Here is a 27,693-nt window from a genome sequence, read left to right as displayed (position 1 = left end):
GAACAGAGTTCAGCATAAAGGCTTAATCCTATCAGGATGATTCTTGTATGGCCATCTGGATAATCCGGCGCACAAATTCAACGCCTGTTAAAAATATGACTCTGGCCAAGATTAACATCACAGATTTTCCACTAGACTTGTTCATATTTGACTTTATGATTTTTAGGCCCAGGAGGGGCTTCTCTGATTTATAAAAGAAATCTGAAGGTAAATAAAGGCCTGAGTCTCTATTCTTTGAAGAAACAATTACACACATATGTATATATATGTGTGTGTGTGTGTTTATATAAATGCATATATATTTTTAAATTGCTTTCTCTTTCACACAGTGATGGTTCAATTTTGAAAGATGATTTTAACTCCCTTTCTTTCAAAGGTTCAATTTGCTTAACTTTTCTTACAAGAGGACAAGAAGAAAAATTAGTCTAAAAATACTTTTTGCTCGGGAAAGTTCCTTATGCCAGGAAGAAAAGAATTATTTACTTATTGTACAATCAGAGGCAAGTGAATTTACTATTGTTGCAACAAATATTACAATTTTAGGCATGAATAATTCATTTCCAGGGTCAATTCTCCTCTTTGCTTTGCCATAGAGCTGCTGACAATCACAGCACAAAAAGGAAGAAAAGAAGAAAGGGAGAAAGAAAAAGAGAATAGGAAATAGGAAATCAAATTTGATAGTCATATTTGCCATAAATGAGAGAGAATTCATATTTGTGCCTCATAATTTTGTATTTGAACATGAGACAAAAAACTGTTAAAGTACCAGCAAGCTTTCTTGAGTTAAAAAAGTTTGAGTTCCTAGAGTATATTTAACTAAACAATTTTCATATATTATGAAACAATGCTGTGTTGTATATTATTAAATCAAAAAAGCCTTTAAGTAGTCTTTCAAGAGCAATTTAGAAGTTATGGTAGATCAAAATATCAAGAATTTTACTGTTAAATTATTAAATCAGTTTCTATCTGGAACCATCTTAGTTTTTGGGATAGCAGACAGCTTCAGAACTCCAAAAATGCTTTCTCTAGAATCTTTTGCATTGCCATTTTGATATCCTTTCACCCCCTCCTGTCAATCTCCCAACTATGGTGATGCTTCTATAAAAACTGAGAAGGAATTGTACAACTTCAGAGTTGAGTAAGGAAGGAATAGAGTGACTAGGAAATAGTTTTGAATTATAATTAGCAAATGGCCTCTTTTGCAACTTGGAAGCTGTCACAATAAACTTTACCATTGTAGAGATTGCAGTCATGCTGCTTTATTGGATTTATATCCAATTTTGAATCTATATCTTTATATATCAAATATATTTTCTTTTTTCCTTTTGGTAATAACCATTAATTTTGTTAACATGAAAGAAATTACTGGGAGATACAAAATTAAAGTCTTTGAAATTCAAATCTCATTTAATATTTATAAAAACAATTCTATCTAGAATAAAGAAATCTCTGCACTACATTCTTAAAAAAATTAGTGACCTTATGATTCAGGACAATTCCAATAGACTTGTGATGGAGAGAGCCATGTGCATTCAGAAAGACGACAGTCGGGACTGAATGTGGATCACAACATAGTATTTTCAGCTTTTTTTGTTTTTGTTTGTTTGTTTTTTTTGTTTTCTTTCTCATTTTTTCCCACTTTGATCTGATTTCTCTTGTATAGCATGATAAATGTGAAAATATGTATAGAGGAGCTGTACATATATTGGATTACTTACTTTTTAGGAGAGGAGGTGGAGGAAGAAAAGAAACACAAGATTTTGCAAGGGTGAATGTCAAAAACTATCTTTGCTTATATTTTGAAAATAAAAAAGCTATTATTTAAATTTAAAAAAACAAAAAAATTAAAATAAAATAGTGAACTTAAAGCATGCATGGGTGAAAACAAACAAGTATAGATATTTAGATAGATAGATATAGATATTGTTAGTGGGTCCACTGAAATTTGAGCTAAATAATGTATTTGTGTATGTAGGCATATGGATATGATATGTAAGCATATGTGTAGTAATGTATGTATATCAAACATGATTTGTTATTGGAATATAGATGCCCTACTGGGTATATCAGTAGTAGTTTATCAGGGTTATCAGGGTAGTTTAAATCCTGACAAAACAAAAATATATGTGTCTTGGTCAAGTACAGCATGGTAGCAACATAGTATCAATCAATCAAAATCAAAGAAATATCAGCAAGAAGAATTTTATTTTACTGATAATGATAGGCTGATACAAATGGTAAAATGTACAGAATATTGAATTCAAAGTGATGGAACCATTGATTCTTTCACAGCTGACTGAGAATCTATTTCTCTCACTGTTCTGAATGAAGGTCTTGCATGTAATAGGGCCAGGACGTAGGGCGAGGTAGTTTCCATTCTTGGAATGATGTCATAGCAACTGGAGTTTGTCTCTGATGCTTCCAGTAAGAGGATGCCTGACCTAAGAATAGAGCAGCCTCCTGCATGTGGCTTAAAAAGATATAGGGCCAATCTCCTGGATGGGGCCAAACCCCTTCTTTCCCTGTTTCCTGCCCAGTGACTGTTTATTGTCAGAGGTGAAGGGGAAGGCGTTGTTCAGTATTACTGAGAGAGCAGGCAGGAAAATCATCATTTTACTAAAATAAACAGCAAATACAATTGTTTAGTTTAAACAGGAAGATGCAATGCTAACGGGTAAAATTCAAGTCCAAAGTGTGTGATTTTTCCCCCCTAATCCCTAGAGTAGGTATTGCTTCAAGGACAGTTCGACTGAAATTTGAAGAGATAAAATAAAATTAGTCTGGGTTTTATGTAGGATCTGTCACTAGTAAGTAGAAGGAGGAAGCTGAGTTCATGGTTTCCCCAAAATTTTCTGCCAAGTCTCAGAAATTTAGGCCAATAGCATTAGAGTCTTGAGTCTTTTTCCTTTTTCCCCCCCAGAAAGTTTTCCCTTTGGATGATCAGATTTCACACAAGACAGATGAGATCCTTTTCCTCTTCATACCTTCCAACTTTGAAGGAAGATCTCTGCAAATCTCAATTTATCTGCTCCGAAAAGATTAATTTTAAATCCATCTACTCAGTAATATAGCCATACATGCTAGCCTAAACAAAAATCACCTCAGAAAGTTTGACTCCTTGTAATCTTATGTTTCTCTTATTAGAAAATGGAGCACTATGATTGTTCAACATGTTCTGATTCATAGTTACCCTATATACCTTAACCAATTTCAAAAATTAGATTGCAATAAAATATGTTTCACAGGAAAGCTAAGGGAAACTTATAGACTTTAAAGTAGATGATATTTCAGGATCATCCATTTATAAATTGACCAAATACTTATTAACTAAGTATGTATTGTGTGCTTCAATGCTGTGCGAGGGATTTCGTACCTTAAGCCATCATTCTTAATATCATTTTCTCTTACATAGGACATCTATAAAAGTGAAAATTTAATAACATTTTAGATAAAGCCATGCTGGATAATGAAGAGCTTAGCATATATTTATATACAGAAGAGAAAAACTTAATTTTTTCCTCATACTTTGTTCTTATGATATTTGTGGAAATAAAATCTAGATTGGAATAATTATAAAAATTTAGTCTCTTTCATAAGAAGAAAACAAACCAAGAAATTTAGGTTTCTATAATAAGGCACCAATAGTTGCAAAACCTCATCTTTGGAATAGGAGACCTAGAGTTGATGATAAATACTGGACTGCTGACCAGGTCATCTTTACAACCACTGAAACAAGTCAGATATTAATCATAGCACAAAGAAATTTCAGAAGTAAAAATAAGAGCAGGTCCAGAACCCTGCTGATAGCTGCACACATCACTAATTCACCTCAGTGGGCATGTACCTCTGAGCTCAATTAACCCTTATTCCCAAGGCCACCCATAAACTCTGAAGTAAACATGGCTTTCCTGGCCCTAGTTTTATATCAATGAAATAGATCATTTCTATTGGAGGGTGAGAAGCTGTTACAGCTTATAAATTCAGTTTGCTAATAAAGAGCCTGATGCCTCCAATGTGTGTTTGTAGGTACTTGAATCATATACCATTGATTCTATAAATCAGAAAATTTCAAATTGCTAAGGATATTTGTTATTTCTTCTGTCTTCTGGTGCCATAAGGAGATAGAAATACTCTTAAGGTTGAACAGGTGATGGAAAACTTACCTTGTGCAATTTCTCCACAGAGGACCTTAGTTGTTAAATATATACTGGAGGTGATAAATTTAAAACATATATTTTTTTTTCATTCTCTTTCTCTTTTTTTCTCTCTCTCTCCCTCCCTCCCTTTCTCCCCCCCCCCCCCCCCTCTCTCTCTCTCTCTCTCTCTCTCTCTCTCTCTCTCTCTCTCTCTCTCTCTCATCTTCCCCACCCTCCTACCCCCAACCATTGTTCAGAAGCAAATTGGAAATCTGGTAATTAGGCCCTGACTCATAGTGTAGTATTAGAGTCCCAAGCCAAAGTTCAACACCCTGAAATGAAATTTAAACCAATTAATCTGTTAGATTTTTATCGCTTGTCCGTGTTTTCTCAGCAATTCCCCCAGCACGTGGCCTTTGATCAACTCTCATACAAACGCTAAAATGTGTGCCTGCTGCTAGCGAGATGGGAATGACATTAACATGGCACTCATAAAGCAATCAGAGCAGAGAAGCCCTCAAACAGGCAGGGCATAGTAATATTTAATAAAAGCTCGCACATAATCTTCAGAATTAGCATTTTGTGCCTTGCAGTACCTTTGGGAGAAGAGCTTTTATTTGTGGAGTGATCATTATTATAACAAAGAAGAGCTACCTAATAATTTCCACTTTAACTCTGCAATATGCCATGAGCATTTCAGAACCATTATGCTAAACCGTGGTGGGGTAATCATTTTATTGTCATAGTCTGAAGGGAGGAAAATCTCCTCTACTTTGGTGGCTGGGGGAAATAAAACAAAAGACAACAAAAAAACTTTTATTTTTAATGAGATCTAGAACCATCAATTCTGGGCTTACAATGTACTGTGGACACCCAAAGTATGAAAATATAATGGTGATAAAAATATGGAGAGAAAACAATAACAACAAAAGCCTTTATTAAGTCAGAACTTGCCATCAACACAGAATTTTGTATTTAAATGGACTTTAACCCATTGTGCCTTATAGAAAAAAGAGTCCCATTGGTTACCCGATTCCTAGATTAAGAAAGTTGTTTTTTAATATCATTGAGCCCTCAAATCCCAGAACCACTAACAACGCATTAACCCCATGCACATTATTATCTTTGGATTGACTTCTCCCAATCCCCCCTTTTTTTTTAACTTGTGGTAAACTGCAGTGGAAAGAGTACAATACAAGACTGTGAATTTGAGGTTGAATTCTGTACTATCATTTCACTGTCTTTTTTATGTTGAACAAATCATATTTCCCTGTGCCTCAGTTTCCTAATCTGTATAGTGTGGATTGGACTCAATAGCCTCTAAATTGTCTTCTTGTTCTTAATCTCTAACCTATACATTTAACCAATCATGCTTTGTTCTGGTAGACTAAGAAAATAAAGGCACTGTCTGGCTCCATCACATTTAGCTTTCAAAGACATAGCATTCCCCAGAGGGAAATTTGTGAATTTGTTCATTTCTTCTCCCTGCTTTCTGAAAGTCAGGCTTAATCTTATGATTTGAGACTTGATCCATTGGTTAATACTTTTTATGGATAAAGTAATCAATAAGTATTATTAGATGAATAACTTCAAATCAAGAGACAGATTGGTATGGTGTGAAAAGGCCTGGAATAGGTGTCAACATGTCAAAAACTAGCTGGGTGACTTTGGGCCTCAGTTTCTACATCTATTAAATGAGAGGAACAGACTAAATGATCTCTGAGGCCTCTTGCAGCTCTACAACTTTATGATTCCCAGAATTGCAAGGATTATATACATTTTTTGTAAGGTGAAGTGAAGTTTATTAGCTAGGTTCTAGTACGGTGCCAAGTGTGGAGTTAGGACATACTGAGCAGAGCTTTTTCACAAGCCTTCCCTACAAGGAGATTAAGAAGATGGTGTTACACAAGCTTTGACTCATTTGTTCCCCCCACCACTGTTCTTTTGCAAATTTGAATCTGTTCTCTCCTTGTTTGCTGGCTTGCAGGATACTTTATTATTGGCAGGTTTTTGCAGAGTTTGATACATGAGTATTTTCAAAGTGAAAACTATAGTGAAGATCTTGGAAAAAATACTTTTTGAAACACACACAGACACATCTACCTCCTTCATAGGACTTTCAAAGGGATGAAGGTAGAAGGAGTCCCCACCACTTCTAAAGCCTGCAGGCTTTAGCTATGTTGGAGACTCTCTGCAGCAGACATGAACATATCATTGTGCCTCTCGCATAGTAGGAACTATCAGAAAACCTAAAGGACAATATATTTTAAATAGAGATATATTCACATGGAAAATTTCCCTAAAAATTGGATTTAAAAAAACTTAAAACTCAATACAAAGACTTTTTTGAGATTGGTGTCTATTATCATAGAACCACAGAGTTAGAAGGCACCATTATTAAAATTTTATCTTCAATAAGTATTGCATTAAAATCGGTCCTAAGCAGCACTTGTCTTTCCTATTGTGAAGATCTGCAAGGATTTACTTTACTTGGGGAGCTAAAACATTAAGTTTTTGAAGGGGATAAGGTAAACTGAAGTGATCCCAAGTGATTTATATATTGTGACCCTTTATAATCCTTAAACTTCTTCCATGGCATTGGTAAACTACTTGTTAACATAGTTCATATTATATGACTGATCTGGGATTATTCAAATGTTTCTGTGTTTGGAATCAGTGAATCTGTGTTTAAATCCTAGCTTTCCTATTTACCAGCTATGTTAGTAAAGTCATGAACTTCTCTGTGTTAATTTTTTAACTCTGTAAAATTGAAGTTGATGATTTATAAGACCTCTTCCAACTTTAAATCCCATAATACCAAGAACTATGCTTTAAAAACTTTTAGTCTTACAGAATTTTGATGACTGCAAGCTTCGTGGCATCAAAAATTGAAAATTAATTTTGAAAATACAAATGTAGTGTGGGAGGGTATTTTTGTTCATTAATTATCTCATTTTTGGTTAGAAAAGAGAGAAGGAATAGAAGGAGAGGGAAAGAATATTAAAAAGGGTCATTTTGATTATAAATGCATCATTACAAATTCAGCCAAAATTAAATCATTGGTTTAGATTTTTCAAAATATTTTGGTGCAATTTTACTAGGTTAACTTAAGTCCAACTCAAATACATTCATCTACTTTGTGGGGGTAAATGGTTGTCCTCTCCTTCTCAGGCTAGATTTTAATAGTTTCTTTTGTTTTTGCAAAAGTCAAAGTGGGAAATTATTCAATATTTGACAATGTGTAGTGATATTTGTCTTTCCAGCAAAATTAGCTAGGCCTTCCATTAACTCAAATAGTAGGAAAATTGGTCTGGGACATTTTGAGGGTTTTGTAAAAGGATCGTCCCATTTTCTCTCCTACTCAATTTCTCCCAGTTTTTAGTACTTTGAAGTATTTATATTAAGTAAGTAAAAACACTTCTGAAAATGACAGGAAAGCTAGCAATATTAAAAATCTGAGAAATGAAGCTGTCCCTTTTAGAACTTCAAAGAGGTAACTTCACCATTCTGCTCTTACCAAAGCAGTGGTCCCACAGCAATTGTATTCAACTCGAGTCATGTTCATTCCTGAAAACCTCCTCTAATCTATTCACAACATTTACAAAGAGTTTCTTATCTCCAGATGCCTTTTTCAATGGGAAAAAAATGGACCTGAAGTTGAAATCAAAAGAACTGAATGAGGGTTTGAGGATTGTGTATAATCTTTGTGGATCTAAGATTAATAATTTTTCAGAGTTATATAATTTTAGCTAGCTTGTTCAACAGAGTTCTTATCTGTAAAATGGGACTGATGACATTGATTGAAAATGTTATTTTACTTTAAGTATATTAAACTTTTAGTGCTGTAATATCAGTAGAGAGTACATGAGATAGGTAGGGGGAAAATTACTTAGGTCATGCTGTGGGAAAGATTTTTGGCTCCTACTTCCCTGAACTACTTTCATTAATATTTGGTTAAATGCTTATTAGCTTTCTTTTCTTCCATACATTTTCTCTTGAAATGAAATTTGTACCTGAAAATGAAGGAATTGAGAGTTTTTTTTTTAAAGGGTGATTTAATCATCATGCCATATATCAACAACTGGTTGCTTTTGATCATAATTTCAGCTTTCCTGTGGGTTGAAAAAATGAATTATACCTTTGATACAAATATTGAAAGCAATGTTTTCTAAAGGTGATACTACATTCCATATCATACTATAGCTAGAAATTATTTGAGATCTTGAGAAGCTTAATGTTAACTAAAAAAAGTCTTTTAAAAAATCAAATATTTAATTATTAAAATTTGGTTCTAACAGCTGAATTCTTCTCTTTTTTATGTGTGTTGAAAAGCAGCTACCCCCTGTATCAAAGCCATCAGTCCAAGTGAAGGATGGACTACAGGAGGTGCCACAGTGATCATCATAGGCGACAATTTCTTTGATGGGTTACAGGTCATATTCGGTACCATGCTGGTCTGGAGTGAGGTAGGTGTTGTCTGAACTTTAATATCTCATAGCTTTGTCTAGTTCTGGGAAATGTGTACATGTACAATGCTAATGAAGCTATATCAAATCCCATAGAATAGCTTTACTACAGTCTAGTTCTGGGTGATGACAAGGAAGCATAAGACAAATATGTTTGTCATGAGGCAACACTTTTTACTGAAACTTCTTTTAATTTCTTACCAATCAGCACCTTTAAGGCAAGGGCTTGTTGTCCTTCTTTACTTTGTTAGCTTTGTAAACTTGCTAGTATAGCTATCTTATAGGAAATTCACTACACACTTTCTAAAGTGGTGTGAATGGCACTTAAATAGTGGGAGTATATTTAGAAGAGTTACTAGTTCCTGGACTTCATGAGATCCAGGTTATCAAGTTCTCCTTTAAGAACAACACTCAAAAAATTAAGATATAACTTTATTTTAATTTATAAAGCACATTAGGAATGTGCCTGCTTGAGTTGGGGTGGGCATAGTGACTTTCACATTGCAAGTGTTTGATATGTGTTAAGTTAATGAAATTGAATATGCAGATGAATTGGGGGGCATTCTGTTCAGCCCTACTTTTTTTTTAAACTGTAAGTTTTGACTGCTTCTTTACCAGCTGAAAAATGGCTCAATTCCCCAAAAAAGTTTTCCAAGTAGCTTATGAGTTATTTTAACTTGATAACCTGCTTTTCTGGCAGTGGTCATGATTAGTACCAAAATATAAACGTTACATATTCACAGTAGAATTGTCTTGTAACACTTTCCTAATCTTTCTTACTCCTGAGCCTTAGTTTAGTGTTTATCCTTGGACAACAAAAGAATTAGGGATAACATGCAAGCATTTGAAAAACTTTCATATGAATTACAGAGTTGAGTTGTTTTGCTTGGCCCTTCAGGGCAGTACTGAGATGGATGGGTAGAAGTTACATAAAGATGTATTTATAAAGGAACACTTCCCAACCATTAGATTGCTCCAAAGGGGAATGGGCTGCCTTAAAAAGTGTAATGAATTTGCTGGAAGTCTTTGGGAAAATCTGAATGACCTGGATATGTAGTTGGATTAGATACTCTTTGATATTCCATCTAATTTTAAGAGTGTATAATTAATTCAGTCAATACTATTTCAGTCTATGCCGCCATCAACTTCTTTCCTCCACCCTATTACATTCTCTAATGTCTTGTCTAGAATACTAGATTCAGAGCTGAAAGGATCTCATCTAGTCTAAATCACTTGTTTTATAGATAAGGAAACTAAAACCCAGGGATGTAAATAACAAAGATTTATATACCTAATTAGTGGCAGAGGCAGGACTAGAACCCAGGTCTCTTGGCTTCCACTTCAGCATTCTTTCCACTATTCCATATTAACATCCCATCTACAAACTTTTTAGGCTCAGATGATATGAATATGCAGAAAGCTTAGGTGATACTGTTTATTTGTTTTTCTCTTTCCAAAAGCAGCTTTTAAATAAAAAATTGTATCAATTTTGGCTGTTGGATGGAATTGGATATTTGTCCATTTTGGGATAGAACAAAATAATCAAAGTCTTACTGAGAATGGTCTGAGTGTTTTCTTCAGAATCAGATGTTTTTAGAGGTGGGAGGGAGCTCATAAGGTATCTAATTCAATACAGATTTTTAACAAGGATTCTTTCCACCTCATACCTGGCTTTGCCTAAAAACCTCCTGTATCCCACTCCAGGTTATCTCTAAATCTAAGAAAGTTTTCCTTTCTTTCAAGCCTAATTTGCTTCTTTGTAGATTATAGCCCATTACTTTTTTTTCCTATCATTTGGATCCAATCAGATGAAATCAAAACTTACTTCTAAGAGACAGCTCTTTAATTACTTGAGGATAGTCATCACATCTTCTCTCAAATGTTCTTTTCTCCACCCAAAATTTTCCCACACTATAAAGCTGGCAGGAATTTGAAGCCCTTTTAATTGTGAGATAGCAGTGAGGAGTGGATAAAGTGCCAGATTTGGAGCTAGCAAGACCTTGGTTCAGGTATAATCTCAGACATTTCCTAGCTATGTAATCTGACCAAAGAACTCAACATTCTCTGCTCCCCAGTTCTTCATCTGTCAAATGATGGAGTTAGGTTCCATAGCCCCTAAAATCTCGTCTAAATCTAAATCTATGATTTTGTAGCAATTTTGGATATTCTTCTGTCGATACCTCAGTTTATCAATGTCTTTCCTTGTAATAGAAGATAGCAAATAGGGATAGCAGCAACAATTAAATTTTTTTTGCACATTAAGTTTTGAAAAGCACCTTACAAATATCATCTTGTTTAGTTCTAACAATAAATGGATATGGTATAACTAAGGCAAAGTACTCTGGGACTACCTATCCCTTCTTTTCTGTTTCAGTGCATTGTGCTTTAAATTATCTGTTTCATTATTAGAAAACTGATGTGTGTCCTAATGAGGAAAACTCATGAAAATAACAAAACAATGCATCTTCTCCTCTTCTATCTTGTTCCTCTCATAAGTTCTTACAGCATTTTAAAACAGTATCTGTGACTCTGTCCACCAGATTAGAAGCAGTTCTGGGTTAGAGGAAGCTCAGACTTGTTTTTTTAAGATCTTAAATACATCATTCCACAAATTAAACTCCAGGACCTTTTTTTCCCCCTCTTAGTGGGAACCAAATGAATGGTTCTTTTTCTCTCTTCACCCTATATTCCCCTAGGGTGGAAAAGCCGTTATTTAAAAATAAACATCTTGTGACATTATCAGCCAGGTATCTTTAGTGGAGCTCTTTAATGGGGTATGATCTTGATAATGTCCCTGAAGTTTGGAAAAAAGAACTTATGCATCGTTGGTCCTTTTCATTATTTATTTCCTTAAGTGATTATTTATTTAGGTTTTAATGTATGTATTCTATCATACACAGAGACATATAAACCTGAATATATGTCACTCTTTTTATGTATGATTATATATTTTATGTATAGATATTTATAGACAACATTGTCTATTGATCATGTCCCAATGTCTTATTATTGTGAGTCACCAAGCATTAGACTTGGTCTTCGTACAACCCCGAATATAAGGAAGAAGAAGTAAATTATAAATAAATAATATTTGATATATTATATAAATATTTATACAAATTATTTTATATATTATTTCAAACATAAATATGCTTAATTTGTTTCTTCTTTATGTTCAGGATTGTGCTAAGTTCAATATTTGAAGACTTTCTTATCTCTATAGGATATTATCCATAGGTGATTTTGTGTTTTTTCACAAAAAACATGTAATACAGATCTGTGAGTGAAAGGGTATGTGCCAGTAGCAAAATTTGAAATCAGATCTCTTTGTCTATTGCATTTTATCTATCCACATGGATTTAGGGAGCAAGGTCATATTTTTCCACCTATAAGTAGAAGTGGATTTATGTGTTTACATATCATTATTTAGCTACATCCATAGACCTAGGAGTAAGAGGGATTTTTTTTTCTCATGGCTCTGCTCAAAGTAGGCAGGAACACTGTACTACTAATCAGAAGTCTGGATTCTGGTCTTTTATCTACTCTACTCTGTGACCTTAGGTGAGCCATTTTAACCACTTTGGGCCTCAAGTTGCTTTATTTGTAAGATGGATATGATAGGGTCTCACTAAATTGAGGGCAGGAAGCTCTCAGATTATTCTCTCAGATACTTTCCAGTCCCAACACCTATGATTTTAAATAGTGTATCTTTTTTCCTCTTCTCTTTTCATCTCACCCTTTTGTCAAAGAATATCCAGGAATAGCTTGGATCCTAGGTCAGACATGCAGATGATGTTGGAGATTAGCAGATAATGCAATTATTTGGAGTCTTTTTTTAAGTTAAAGGATTTTTTTAAGAGTCAGAGAAAATCGAGTTGGCTTAATTTGGTATCATCTGTGCTCTTTCCCAACCCAATCTTTTGTAAATGAGTCGTTCGTTTTCACTCACTGATTGCTCCCTGAGGATTAGGGTTTAGAGTGAGGGAAGAAAAAAGGTAGTACACATCATGCTTCCAATCCCAGAGTTCTCTTGTGCTGGTTGTCTCGGCTCGTTGTCCCACATGATTTGCTTTGTTTGTGAGTCTGGTGCTTTTGCTGCTTTTGCCACTCATCTTTCTCCCTGTTCCCTTTTCTTCTTCCTTAATTTTTTCTTTCCATTTTTAATTGTATTTATTTTCTTAATTATCTCCTAGTAAGCCTTAATTCCTCTTCTCTCTTTTTTTTCCCCTTTTTTATCTGTGACTCCGTTAAACACATATCTGTAGGGCTAGTAAGGCATTGAATCTCTATCACTGATATACCAGAGAAAGAAGGGGCATTTCATTGCAATGTACACTATACAACTTCTACATTTCTATTAGTTTTCTTTAAAAAAAAAAAGTACTTTTCCCACATCGCCAATATCCTATAGTCATCAATTAGGTGGTTAGATAGTCAGTGGATAAAGTGCTAGAGCTGGACACAGGATGATATGAGTTTGAATGCTGCCTCAAACACAAGCTTTCTGAGCCTGAGCAAGTCCCTAACCTATCTAAACCTCCTTATCTATAAATTTGGGGTAAAAATAGAACCAAACTCCCAGGGTTGTTGTGAGAATCAAGTAAGATACTTTATGTAAATTTTGTATGCTTTAAAGTACTATATATATGCTATTATTTTATCAAGAATATACTAAGCTCTTACTATATGTATATAACCATGTTAAATAAAATGGAAAGTACAATTCAATTTAACAAACATTTATCATTCACCTTCTTTAAGTAAAATACTGGGCTACATATTTAACCTATATAGCATTGCTTGCTGTCTTGGGGAGGAGGGAAGGGAGAGGAAAGGGAGAAAAATTTGGAATATATGATTTTCCAAAGATGAATGTTGAAAACTATGTTTGCATGTATTTGGAAAAATAAAATGCTATTAAAAAGGGAAAATTATAAAAACAAAAGAAAAACAAAATAAAACAAACAAAAACTACTGTGCTAGTTGGTGGGAAAAGAAAGACAACAAAATAAAGCAGACTCCCTTCATGGATCTTACATTCTTCTGGAGAGGAATAACAACTTATTCAGAAAACATTAAGTGCCTAGTATATGGTAGGCACTTTGCTAAGCCCTAGAGATACAGAGGCAGTGGTGGTAGATACAAAAAATAGAAGCATTGTTTCTCAAAAATTTAACAATTCATTTTGGAGAGGTTGGGCAAGGAGAGATGAGACTAATAAATGTGAAAGATTAAGAGAATGATATAAGACATATTAAAGTGCTAAATTATGTAATTCAGACACAAAGAATCATAGGAATTCAGGGAATCAAGATGTTATTATGAACCAGAGTAGGAAGGAAAGGCTTTTTCAATAAAGTGGCATCTGTGCTGGATTTCCCGAAAGTAATCTTCAAGTCAAATAACTGAGGTTGGATCTATAAGCAGAAAAAGTGAGTAAAAGCTTGCAGAGAGAAGCCAGCAAGGCGTATAGGAAGAGAAAGGAAGAAAAATCTAGCTAAATGGAACAAATTTATTTTGGAGAGGTATGTGAGAAATGTTGGAGAACAAGGCAAAGTAGATAGGTTCTAGGGGCCTTTTAATTCCAGGTTTGAAAATTTGGATAAAGTTCTGTGGGCAATAGTGATCTAGACTTGATGATGTATTCTTGATTCTTTCTGATAAATGGTTTTGCATAAAAATTGTGGAGAATTAAAGGATGCTTCTTAATAAGTATTTCTGAAAGGATCTGCAGAATGGCTCCAACTCAGCATTATAAATCATGAGAGGCAATATAGTTTAGTAGAAAAATCATTGGACTGGGGATGAAGAGAACGTAGTTCTAGTTCTGCTCCTGTTGTTGCTTTATATGAAACTATTCCTTACTCTGATTTTTTTTAAAATAGGTAATAACTAGTGTTTATATAGTGCCTTAAGATTTTCAAAGCACTATACATAAATCATTTCACTTGATCTTCACAATAACCCTTTGAAGTAGGTTATTTTATGATCTTCAACTTGCAAATGAAGAAACTGCAGCAAACAATAGTTAAGTGATTTGTTCGGGGTCACACATTTAGTGTCTGAAGTAGGATAGGAACTTGAGTTCTGCTGGATCTATTGAAATCTAATGTCCTATCCACTGAGTCTATGAGATCATCTCTAAGGTTCTTCTCCAGTTCTGATAGTTTATGATTCTAAGAAATGGCTATTTTATGAGATTTAATCTCCTTTGAGGATTCTAAAAAGAAAAAAAATTAGGAAATTTGTCCTGTTAGTCTTTTTTTCTTTTTAAATGTTCCATCTAAAGAGTATTTTTAAATCTCTGATTTGCTAAAAAGATGATTCTATTAACTTTAAATTTTTTTTATAATTAACAAAACAATTTCTCCCTATTGGAATATACATCTTAGTGAGATTTTCCCATCCATCCTGTAAGCCTTGGATTTGGTACCCAATATCCTAACATAAGCCTAAAGTGTATATCAAAATGTTGCCATATGACACTTGGCTTCCATGTTGGTGATGCAAATTACCAAATTACTAAAAACACACCCTTGACATTCAGTAATGGAGTGAGTGCTGCTACTGTTGATGTGTGGAAATATAGTTTGAGCTATTTACATAGCAATCATTCAGATGATGTCATACATTTTTAGATTTATCATGCTTTTAATGTTATGAGCCCCAAATGCAACTTTTCTTCAGGGTTTTTTATTTCATTTCCAGGCTCTGTATACATTACATTAGGTGGCATGTAATTTTGTGGCACATGTAAAATTAAGGATTGCCTGGACCATTTAGCTCAGTTGGGTAGAGCATGGTGCTAATGAGGCCATGGGTTTGATTCTTGTATGGCTCATTTAGGCTCACACAGAGAGAGATTCTGTTCTGTGGTCACAGGCTGCCTCTTAACCCCAGGCAGCTATCCCTCAAATGTAAGTCAATGGTCACAAGGTAGATTAAGAGTATGAATGGTTTCTCATCCATCGCCACTCCTGAAAAAAATATTCAAAGTGCATGTCCTAATGATTTTAGGTCCAAAATATAATCTTAAGCTCTTATTTCTGATTTTTACAAATTTCCACATATAGGAATTATTATTTCATCCAGGAATTTTTTCATGAATATAGGTGAGATAGCTTAAATATATGCTTATTATTCATCTAAGATCTAAATGGGTCTAACAGGCAGAAAAATCATAGTCTCAAACTTGAAATGGACTTCAGAGACCATGTAATTTAATTCGTATCTGAGCAATACTCACTCAAACTTTACTTAAAAACCTTTAGTGAGGAAGAGCATATTTTCTGGCTAGATAGTTTATCTTCCTAGTTGTTTAAGGAAGATTTTTCTTTGTAGTATGCTAACTTCTACCTAATGCTCTTCGTTCTGTCCATTCTGCTTCATATGACAAAACTCATATTTAGGGAAAGAAGAGACATTTCCTTCCTATGTTTTTTTCTTCTCCATGTGAAATATCATTAGTTCCTTCACCTGCATAATCTTGAACACTTTGATCATTTTGGTCATCACCCTTCTCTGAATACACTGACATTTTTTAATCTGTTTCCCAAAATGTGGCATCTAGAACTTAATACAACACTCTAGATGTGGTCTGTCCAACTCAGCATACCATGGGCCCATCATCTCCCACTTTCTGGGCACTATGCCTTTTAAAAATTCAGTCTGACATTGCATTAGCTTTTTTTGGCTACCATGTCAGCCTGTTGACTAATACTGAATGTAAAAGCCCTCATTTTTTTTCTCCCTGACATAGGGGCTTTTGTCTAATCATGCCTCCCACGTTATGTTGATTTTTTTTAAAAGTGAAATGAAGGACTTTTTTATCTCTTTTGAATTTAATCTTATTCCCTACCTGGCTTATTTCTTGCTGAGATCTTTTGGGGGAACTTACTAATATAAAAATAAAAAATTAATAATAACGTGAATATAATTTAAAAAAAAACCTTTTTCTTCCTAGTGTTTTTGTTTGTATTTGTTTTTTCTCTTAGCAATCTACTTGCTAGGAACCTCAGATGACACCTGTTAGTGTTTTAATCTATTGAAATGGAGAAGTAGAAGGAGATAGCTGGAGGATAGTATTGCTCAGGGTAGGGCCAGGACAATGCTGATTTCAGGGGCTTACATTCCAAGGTGAGACTAGAGAGTCACAAAGGCAGTTTTCTCTTCCTCTTTCCCTCCCACTCTTCCATTCCCTCCCCCTTATTTGTGTACCCAAATGACACCATTTTTATTTAGCAATGCTTGACCTCATTATAAGGAAGGAGAAGATAAATATACCTCCATTACCAACCTGCTCTGATCCATCATCTTAGAAGGAAGATGATCTTGAGTTCTCAAAAGCTATATTCACAGGATATATATAAGCTTTGGCAATATCCCTACAAGTTGCAAAGTATTTGAGTATAGGCTTTGTCATGACTTTTTTTTGTGATATGACCAGCCTAGATAGTTTGAGAGAGACTTGCCATCATACTGGCCATAGAAAAAGATTTCTTGGACAATGATGAATCACATTTCTTCCAATTCTCCATTCAATGTTTTGTTCATAATCCTATGTTCAGTGTATGAATAAATGAATGAATGCTTTTCTTTTTATTCAAAGTATTTCAGATTTCAACATTATTTCTGACATGGTTGGGGAATCTTAAGCTTATTGTTATACATAGATCACAAAATTATAGAAAAATTAAGAACTGGAAGGGACCTCATTGGCTATCCATTCCCAACCATATGTGGAATTCTTACTATTATATTCTCAGCCATCCAGCCCCTCCAGAAAGGGACAACATTCTGGTTCCCTTTCTATATCCCTCTACTTTTAATTTTAGGATTTCTTTCATGAAGTGATTGATGAATTCTTTCAAATTCTATTTTATTCTCTTGATTCAAGATATAAGGGAAGTTTTCCTTGAAATATGATCTCTAAGCTTTTTTTTGGGGGGATAATAGTAGTTTTTTAATGGTCAAATTATTTGTGTTGTTCTTGCTATTTGCTCATTTTCTCAGCCTGTTTCTTGATTTTGCTGTTTATATTATTGTTACCCTGAAGGTGGAGAGGCACTAAACTAAGCTATGGGTTTTTTCAATCTATAAGTGTTCAGTACTTCCAAGGTAGTCTTATCTGGGAAGAGGTATGCTCATTGTTCTCTTGGTCCTGGAACTGTTACTAGGTCCCCTCCCCCAGTGCAACCACAAGTGCTACTGTTCCCCTCTTCTTTAGAACTGTGACCAGAGTCCTGGATCCCTTGTGACTAAGAGTTCCTTTACATCCTGGATTTGTGAAAAACAGTGTAGTTGCCAATCATTACCAATTGCAACTAGTACCAGCAAAAGTGACCAGTTATCTGATTGCTTTATCATATCTGGGCTGAGAGCTATTGAAGCTACTGCTATTGTAGCTGTTATCACATTCATAGCCAACCACTGCAGCTGTTGTTGCCACCAAGTATGCTCTGGATTGATACCCATCCTGCTTCACAGACATCTTCTGCCTACTTTCTAAGTTGTCTTAGGTTGGAAAAGTGTCTCTCTCTGACTTTTTGTTGATTCTGCCGTTCCAAAATTTGATTTGAGGAGTTATTTGAAAGTTGTTTGGAGGGGAATGTTGGAAGAATTCAGTTGGGTTGCTGCCTATACTCTGCCATCTTGGCTCCCCCCAGCCTTTATTGTTTGGAAGTTTTTCTTTACATCAAATATAAAACTGACTCCTGTAAAATTCCACCTCCTATCTCTGTTCTTTAGATGCAAGAAACAAAATAAAACAAAAAACTTAGCAAATTTAGTTCCATTTCTACAATAACATCTCTTCAAACACTTGAAAGCAGCCACCATATTCTCCCTATATCTTCCCTTTTCCAGGCTTTAAAAACCTGCCTAGTTTCTTCCCCCATCTCTCAAGGGCTCAAGGCTCTTTCACCATTCTACTTACTCTCCTCTAAATACTTTCTAACTTATCAATATCCTCTTAAATTGTTGTATTCAAAACTGAACTTAAAAACTCCTGATAAGGTCTGGTCTCATCCAAACATTGACTCATTTTGAATTTGTAGATCATTAAAACCCTTAGATCTCTTTTAGGATATGTTTTTTGATTCAACCATCCCACCACCCATTCTATCTGTGTATCTTTCTATGTATCTATCTGATATACATATATAATAGATATTAGATATTCTCCAATGATATATGGGATACATGCAAAACAAACCATAGTTCAAGAAAAATGATATTCAAATTTATACATAACTATATGTAAATATATATATATATATATATATATATAAATATAACTATAATTAACATTCATTTTTAGGTTACTGCTTAACTTGATGATTAATGTATAGATAGATTTCTTGCAAAGCTAAATAGATAGTTTTAAAGGCATTCTTGCTTATTTATATATATATGTATATATATATATATATATATATATATATATATATATATAATTTAAGCACATTTCTTCTTAGCTGCAAACCTACAGTTTTTGAGTGAATATTTGAGTATCCTACTAAGTGTTAAGAATCTATATTATAATAAGCATTTTCATTCATAAGAGAGGAAGGAGAAAGGATAGTCTGAATTTATCATATTAGTAGTGAGTGGAAATTCAGAAATGTCAGCCAACAATTTCAATTAAACTTTAACCCCAAGTTATTTTATGGGGGATCACTTCAAAATGCACGAACATAAATTTTTTAAAGTAGATTGAAATATGGTCTAATGGCCTTTTTATATAGCCTTCATCTGGGACAAAGACATGGTCACTTCATTACTAAAATGCTTAAGTCTACATTTATTCATATATAAGGTAGTTGAGAAGACTATTCTCTACACTAATGACTCTGAAATAATGCCCATTATATACTAATAGAATGGCACTTTCTGGAGGAGTATAGAACTTATTCAGGCATTATATATAAGCTGTGGCACAGTGAAAATTTGACTCAATTTATGGGCAGTGATCTGGGTTAGAATCATGCCCCTACTATTTTCTAACCATGTAATCTTGGGCAAATCATTTTATAGTGAGCCACTATCTACCAGACTGGTTCAGAGGATGGAGTGCTAGGCCTGGAGTTAGAAAGATCCAAATTCAAATCTGGCCTTGGATACTTAGTTGTATGATGCTGGGCAAGTCATTTAATTTCTATGACCTCAGTTTCCTCACTTGTAAATGATATTATAATAACATCTACTCCCTAAGGTTGTTATAAGGATCAAATGAGATATAATTTGTAAAGTGTTTAAAACAGAAGCTAGTACATAATAAGATTTTAATGCTTGTTCTTTTCCCCAATTAAGTGAGGACAATAACTTTTGTATCACCTACCTCACAAAATCTTTTTTTTTTAAATTTTAAATGTATAACTGTATATATGGTATATATATAGTATAAACTGTATAATCTATAAAAGTATTATGTAGTATGATATGCTCTCACTAATCTCTCCAAGGCAGGGACTTTGTCTTATCTAAATTTTCTATCTTCCCCAATTTCTAATAAAATTATTTATACATGGCAAACATTAAATATCAATTTGAATCAAAGCTCCTTTACAAAAATGACAACAAATAATTTTTCTTCAAAATCAAGTAACCTGAGGCAATGACATGTGAAAAGAAAAATATATGATTATAAATTTAGAACTGTAAGTTATCTTAGAGACCACTGAATCTAATTCTCTCAATTTTATGAAGGAACTAAGGCATATGGTCATAAAACAAATATCTACAGGTGAATGTCAAACCAGATATTCTTGATGACACTGCTTTATCCACTCCAACACATTATCTTTTCAATGAGATATGATGGATTATAATATGGCTATATGGATTACATACAGAAAAAATACAGAAAGCTCAGTATTTTCATGTATTTAATAGACAATTACAACCTGCTATGTAGAATGCATTGGGGTAACTGCTGGAGAATAAAGATGAAAAAATGAATGATCTAGTTCTTCTCTCAAGGAGCTTATAATCTAACAGGAAGGAGAAAGGTGAGATATGTAGTAAACAAATAACCATGATAGATGGTAGTATGAGAGGATATAGAGCAATTTTCAAATGCTTTAAGAAAATTTGAGGGGAGATTCCTAACAATTCTATGGATGTCATGACATAGAGGTGGGCCTTGAAGAACGTGAAAAATTATGAAAGGAGAAGATAAAGGGGGATTGTATTCCAAGTAGCTGGGGACACCTTTCACAAATGACAGACAAAGAGTTGGAAATAGATTTCATTAGTCGTCCAGTTCAAGAGCTTAGAGAGTTTGTATGGAGAGGGTAATAAAGCTAGATTGATATGTGGGGGACAAGATTTTGAAAGGCCTTAAATATTAGGAGTCTGTGTTTGTAATTGTATTATATCCAGTAAACATGGGTGAGTTATTGAAGTTTTTGGAGCAGAATATAGGCATTGTTAGAACTCAGCATTAGTAATATTATTTTGGTAACTATATAGAGGGTGCACTAGAGGTAATAAAAGCCCAAACTAGAGTGGGGCAATGTAAGTAGAGATCATACAGAGAGGAAAAAATGTATGCAAGAATTGATTGATGTTGATATATGCTTGGATGTAGAGTCAAAGGAAAGAAAAAATGAATAATTAAAATTTTAAAGCCTGGATAAGTAAAAAGACAATATAAAAATTAAAAAAAAACTGGAGAAGAGATATATTTGGTGGGGATATTATGAGTTTAGTTTGGGATTTTTTAGCTTTGAGGTGCTGATAAAATACTAAAGTGAAGAAACTGTATGTTCTCCAGCAGGAAACTAAAGCTAAGAAAACCTCTTCCATGTCTAAATTGACAATCTTTTGTCATCATAATTGTTGTCATCAGCATTATCGTCAAAGACAATATACTCTGTAATAATCTCAAATCTCAGAAGCACTGTCTAGAATCTATGTATACATGGAAGGGGAGCAAGGAGAAGGAGAAGCATTAAAAAACAAAACAAAATATAGTATCCAAAACAGTTGTCACAAATACTCCACTAAAGCCATGCAGTTTAATTTTAAAGACCTCATTTGAGCCTTATTAACATTTATTTAACATTAAAGTTTTTAATAATCTTAGTTATTTGATTTCATAGAAAACAATAAATTTAATGCAGCAAATTAGAAGTCCGTTTTGTGGATTGAGAAAATGGAAGACTATTTTATTAGAGGCAGTCATCATTGATCATAGGAAAAGTGACAACCTATTATTGAGAGAAGACCTTGAAATGCTTAAAAGTAGATATAGTATTACATTATGATATACTCTGAATAGATGTTTATAAGAATAATTCTAGTTTATCAAAGGACTTGAGTGCTTTAGTATTTCAATTTAAGAAAGTATGGAAATGTAGAATCTATTTACATTCTTTAGAAAGATTTCCATTTCTATTTCCCAAAGACATCATAAAAAAGAGAAGAAGACTCACATGTGCAAAAAAAATGTTTGTAGCAGCCCTAATTGTAATGGCAAGGACCTGAAAATTGATTGGATGCCCATCACTTGGGGAATGGCTTAATAAATTATAGTATATTAATGTTAGGGAATATTATTGTTCTATAAAAAATGATCAACAGGATGATTTCAGGAAGACCTAGAGAGACTCACATGAACTGATGCTTAAGTGAAGTAAGTACAACCAAGAGAATACTGTATACAACAACAATGAAATTGTGTGATGATCAGTTCTGATGTACATGGTTCTTTTTAACAATGAGGTGATTCAAGCCAATTCCAATCGACTTGTGATGGAAAGAGCCATCTTTATCCAGAGAGAGGACTGTTGGGACTGAATGTGGATCACAACATATTTTTTCATCTTTTGGTTGTTGTTTGCTTTCTTTTTGTTTTCTTTCTCATTTTTTCCCTTTCTGATCTGATTTTTGTTGTGCAGTATGATAAATGTGAAAATATGTGTAGAAGAATTGTACATTTTTAATATGTATTAGACTACTTGCTGTCTAGGGGAGAGGCGAGGGAAAAGGAGGGAGAACATTTTCAAATGCACAGTATTACATGTTGAAATGTTGAAAACTATCTTTGTATGCATTTTGAAAATAAAAAACTATTATTTTAAAAAAGAAAGATTTCCATCTAAATAGGTTAAAATGAAAAAAAAAGTTTGAGCATTTTACGATAAATCTTCCAAAAAAAATTAATCTATTTAAAATCACTTTTTTTTATTAATTTATATTATAGTACCACTATCACTATCTACCTACATTATCACTATACTACTACTATATTATACTACCACTATTACTACTAGTACTACCATCAATTAGCTATCTAGCATTTAATTTGTGCTTTAAAGTTTCCAAAGTATATTACGAATATAATCTTTTATATACACAATAATTCTTTAGAGATAGGTGTGTATACATACATGCAAAATATTACATTAAAATTGCATATATCTGAGGCTCAATATCCAATCAATTTATGTTTTAAGCTTTGGAAACCTAAAGACTTTTTTTAGATAAAAGATTAATTTCATTTTATCCCAAACTAGATCATAAAACTATATAGAATGTTACATCTGGAAGGGTCCTTTAATATCACCTAACGTAGTTCTCTCATTTTACATAGGAAGAAACTGTAGTCCAGAGAGTGAAGGTGAAGGTGATATAGTGAATTCATGGTAGATTTGGGATATTTTCCAGTGCCTTTAGCTACTTCATCATATTTATGCCTTCTTCAGGTTTTCTGTGCTCTGTATTTTTCTTGGTTGATTCTTAGAGTTAAACTTTTCCCAAAGCTTGACCCCTTTTCTACTTAAGTAAATATACATGTAGGCAAGAGGAAACATCTAACTCTGCTGGGTTCCAGCTCTTTTCCAAAATGCATCAAAATTTGAATTTTTAAAGAAACAAACAAGGAATAACACATCAGTGAAAAATGGCTAGAGTGGGAAATGATATTTCTTCTAAGCTGAATTTATGAAAACAAACCATGAGAAAGAGCTCATTTAGTTTAGAGCTTGTATAGCTTCAAACCACTGGGATCTGGCATTGCTGCATCAAATCCTACCCTTTTGGAATGTCTTCCTCCTTAGGAACTCATCAGTGGCTTTCCAACTCCCAAATTGTCAGGATGGTATCCAAAGTTTTATGTAGTGCAACTGGCATAGATAGCATAGACTTTGAATAAACCTAAAAAGAAAGCTTTGCTCCCTTTTACTCCCCCAAAACTGATTATGCTAGAATAGCATTGATAGATTTTTTTCAAAATTCAAAGGACTGTAAAGCTGAGAACTGGAAAACATCCTACAATTCATCTAGACCAATCTTCTCATTTTTACAGAGGAAGAAAATTGAGATCCCAAAATGGTAAATGACTTTCCTCAGTTAACATAGCGAGAATGGCAGGAATAGATGGGATAAAATTAAGGTAGCTTGATAGTACACTGGAAAGAGAACTCAAATTTGAAGTCAAAAGGGCTGGGGTCAGATCTTGCTTTTACTGCTTATTATTTTTATAATCTTGGGCAAATTACTTTTTTCTCTGGGCCTCAGTTTCCTCATTTGTGAAATGAAGGGGTTAGGTCATTTGGCCTCTAAGGTCTCTCTCTAACTCAATATCTATAACATTATGATTCTATTACCTCTGTCCAGTGGTCTTTCTACTACATGAGCCTTAGGTCCCTGTGGTTAGATGGATTTCTTAGGGGGGTCTTGCTTAGTTTCTATTTAATGGAAATGTAGACAATCTTTTTTACCAAATGCTTTGTTATTGGACTGAGCTTTAAATATTCAGTGGGCAAGAGAGTATTACTTTGAATTGAATAATGCTTAGTGATCATTCTTTTTCCAGATACTAAAAAGGTAGTTTAGTGTCAATTCATGGTGTTGTTCACAGCAGTCACCTTCTGCCCTCCAAATAAAATAGAAATATATTCTTGAATATTCAAAAATAGGTTTCAACTCTCTCATTCTATTCAATAGCCGGACTTTAGTTTGACAAATAAAGCATAAACTTTTTGGATATTTATTAATGAAGTTCAACACAGAAATCTTGCATTGCCCAAAAGAATTTACTAAAGTTTAAAGCTGCTTTCCTGAGAGGACAAAAGCAAAATAGGGTGAAACAAAAAATAACTTACTTGGCTTTCTCCCACTTCCTTTGAAAAATTATGTTATATCTGAAACAGGCAATCTTAGATCCAAAAATCAGAAGATTTTTATTATATGATGAACTCTAATAATTAACTGAAATTTTAAAAAAATCTGGCATTGTCTCATCACCAGGAGACAGCATGGTAAAACTGAACTGAAGCTGGGAAGAGCTGAATTTAAATTCTGAGACTGACACTGAGCTGCGGCACTCTGGACAAACCAATGAATCTCTTAGTTTTCTGGGCAATTTTCTAAGACTTTAAGCCTCAGAGAAGATGCTGACTTACATTGATAGAAGGAGTTTTCTCAACTGGGAAATCACAGATTTAATTCCTCTCCCTTTCCTTACTTCTTATTCATATTGCATCAAATTCAGAGGGATAGACTGTAATCACTTCCCCAAAATTTCAATCAGTCTTCCTAGAAAAGCTTCCTAAAAATAATTTCAATTGTACTAGCCATAATACAAAGAGAAAAATGTTTAGTCTTTAGTCTCTACCACGTGGTGTAATGTCTCTTTAAAAATCGTGGGCTGATTTAGTTTGTTTCAAAGCCTTAATTATACTTTTATGTTACAATTTCCTTATTTAAGTGTCTACTTTGTGTCAGTCACTCAGCATATGGGAATGCCCCCTACCTACCTCAAAGAGATGGATATTATTATCCTAATTGAGGAGGAGGAGGAGAATGCTGTGAGAATTATTAATACATAAATTAAAAAATTAATCTGGAAAGTGCTTTAAAGTCCCAGGAGATGGGGTCTACCAAAACACAAAGTATTTAACATTATTATAAGTGCCCCCATGGAGTAGATAAGGGCTGTTATCATGGCTAGAGAGGAGGAGGCTAACTGAGGCCTAGTGAGGAGGCAAAATGAGTTAATGGGCAGGCTGTTATTTGAAACTCGGAGGTCATCAGGCAGGTATGGAGAACGGGTGTCTAAGCCTATCTTTGGCTTTTTGCAGTCAGGAATTTCAGGGCTTTTCTAGAGGCACACATTTAGTACATTTTAGAAAAGAATGTTTTCTTTTTTTTCCTTTTTTTTAAAACTTAATTTTTCATTTAGCTTGTTTAGGATATTGTTTTTGAATATTGCAGTAGGGGTAAGGAAGATCAGAATATTAAAATGTCTTAAATTAATTAAAAGTAGTCATAAAAAATTACTCGTGGGTTGCCTAATTATCCTGCTTTTTCCCCCCTACTTTGTGACATGGCACTTTAAATTGCAACATTATTGTACATTTGCTACAGAGCACTATTTTTCTTTGTAACTAGTTGACTCAGAGATTATTCTCTCAATTTTACAGATGAAGATCTTAAAACCCAGTAAGATAAAATGTGACTGGTCCAAAATCACAAAGCAGAAGTACAAATAAAACCAAGTTTTGAGACCGCCAACTTGGCACTTTTTTCAAAGATTTTTATTAAAGGATAACTTTGACACTGATTTCAAATCAATAGAATATAGGGAAAAGGGAAAGGACAGAACTGACACATTTTTGCAGAGATCTCCTCTGCCAATGCAGGTTAGTACCTTCTTTGCAACTTTTTAATTTTTCAAAATTGCCAATGACTACTCTTATCACCTTATTATCAGTATATCAAAGGTGTCATTCTTAACATTTTTTTTCTGTTCTATTTCATGTCAGAAAGTGACAGAGATTAAAAGAAGTCTAAGACATAGTCCTTGCCCTAAAGCTCATAGTGGAAAGATAAGACTAAAATCTATGAAACTTAGAGCATGTTCTATAGTCAAGTGCAGAATAGTATAGTGCAGAAAATAAATGCAGTAAGAGTTCAGAGAAGAGAATGAAAATAATAACATCTGAGATTTATAGATCATTTTTCAACCAAGCTCAATGGACTTTCACATATAATATCAATCATTTTAGCTTTTTATTTTTTTGAAGGGCCCCATGATTTATTGCATATATGGATGTTACCTTTTTATCTGATGAAGTAAATGGAACTTCTTGGGAAACTAACCTAGAGAAACAGGGTAGATAGAGTTCTGGACTTGGGGATCAGAAAGATCCAGGTTAACATTCTTCCTCAGATAATTACTAGCTGTGGGATGCTAGGCAAATCATTAAATTTTTCTTAATTTCAGTTTTTACATATGTAAAATGAAGACAGTATCTAAGACATTTTCCTCTCTTTTGTTGTGAAGATTGAATAAATTAAGGCATGTAAAGGACCTCACAAATCTTATAAAGCAGTCAGGAATTATAATGCATCTTTTCATTATTACTTAACAATCTCACAATTCCACTTTAGTTCATACCCACACATATGTACTCATTCTTTTTCTTCATCAAACACAGACTGTCAGAGAGATCCCACATTTCATTCCCACCATTTCTATTTCCTTTCACACATACAGCATCTTTTGCTTTGACACAGACTTTCACACTTACATACACACAGATTCGCTCACATATACACACTCCCATGGACTTTCCTCTCTATGTAATCTATCTTGCTGTGCACATAACTCCATTAGTTCATTTCTCACATCCCCATGGGCTGGCACTTATGTTCCATTGGGGAGTAAGGACAGGGAATGTTTTGGCTCCTGCATTGAAATTCTGAAAGGGGTAAAATGCTCACACACAGAGCCCAAAGAGAAAATTGCTTCTCTTGTATTATTTGAGGTTGTAGTCGACTTTTCAGGTAGATTAAGCATTTGAACTGCCTTTTCTTCTTTAATTTTAATATCGTAGATTTTAAATATGATCCTGGATTCTTTTGGATCTTAATTTCCCTTGTCTAAGATCTTGCAAGATGTTCTCTCCTTCCTATTTACTTTTTTTTAATTTTGATACAGTATTTCTTGTCCTTAAATATTAGTGTTAAAGGATGTTAAAACTGGGAGAAATTCCTCTTGGACAGTGATTGTTTCATAGTCTTCCTCCCCCAGCATCATGCATGATGCCTGATACATAGGCATTTAATCCATATTTACTTAA

The 27,693-nt window shown here is 33.9% G+C and overlaps 1 protein-coding gene across 5 annotated transcripts in view; it reads left to right on the top strand.

Annotated features, from left to right (window-relative positions):
- EBF1 (EBF transcription factor 1) overlaps positions 1 to 27,693 on the top strand; it is a 451,723-nt gene that overhangs the window by 326,780 nt on the left and 97,250 nt on the right. For 3 of the 5 annotated variants that reach the window (XM_074291945.1, XM_074291943.1, XM_074291941.1), the window contains one exon: positions 8,469 to 8,602. In XM_074291945.1, the coding sequence (XP_074148046.1) occupies positions 8,469 to 8,602 (134 nt within the window). The remainder of the gene's footprint in view (positions 1 to 8,468; positions 8,603 to 27,693) is intronic. The other 2 variants (XM_074291944.1, XM_074291942.1) reach the window with 1 other exon arrangement.

Source organism: Sminthopsis crassicaudata, chromosome 2 (genome assembly GCF_048593235.1).
Source record: "Sminthopsis crassicaudata isolate SCR6 chromosome 2, ASM4859323v1, whole genome shotgun sequence".
In the NCBI taxonomy this organism is placed as follows: Eukaryota; Metazoa; Chordata; class Mammalia; order Dasyuromorphia; family Dasyuridae; genus Sminthopsis; species Sminthopsis crassicaudata.
Note: the sequence above shows the minus strand (reverse complement) of the source record. Positions and strands in the feature narration are given on the sequence as shown.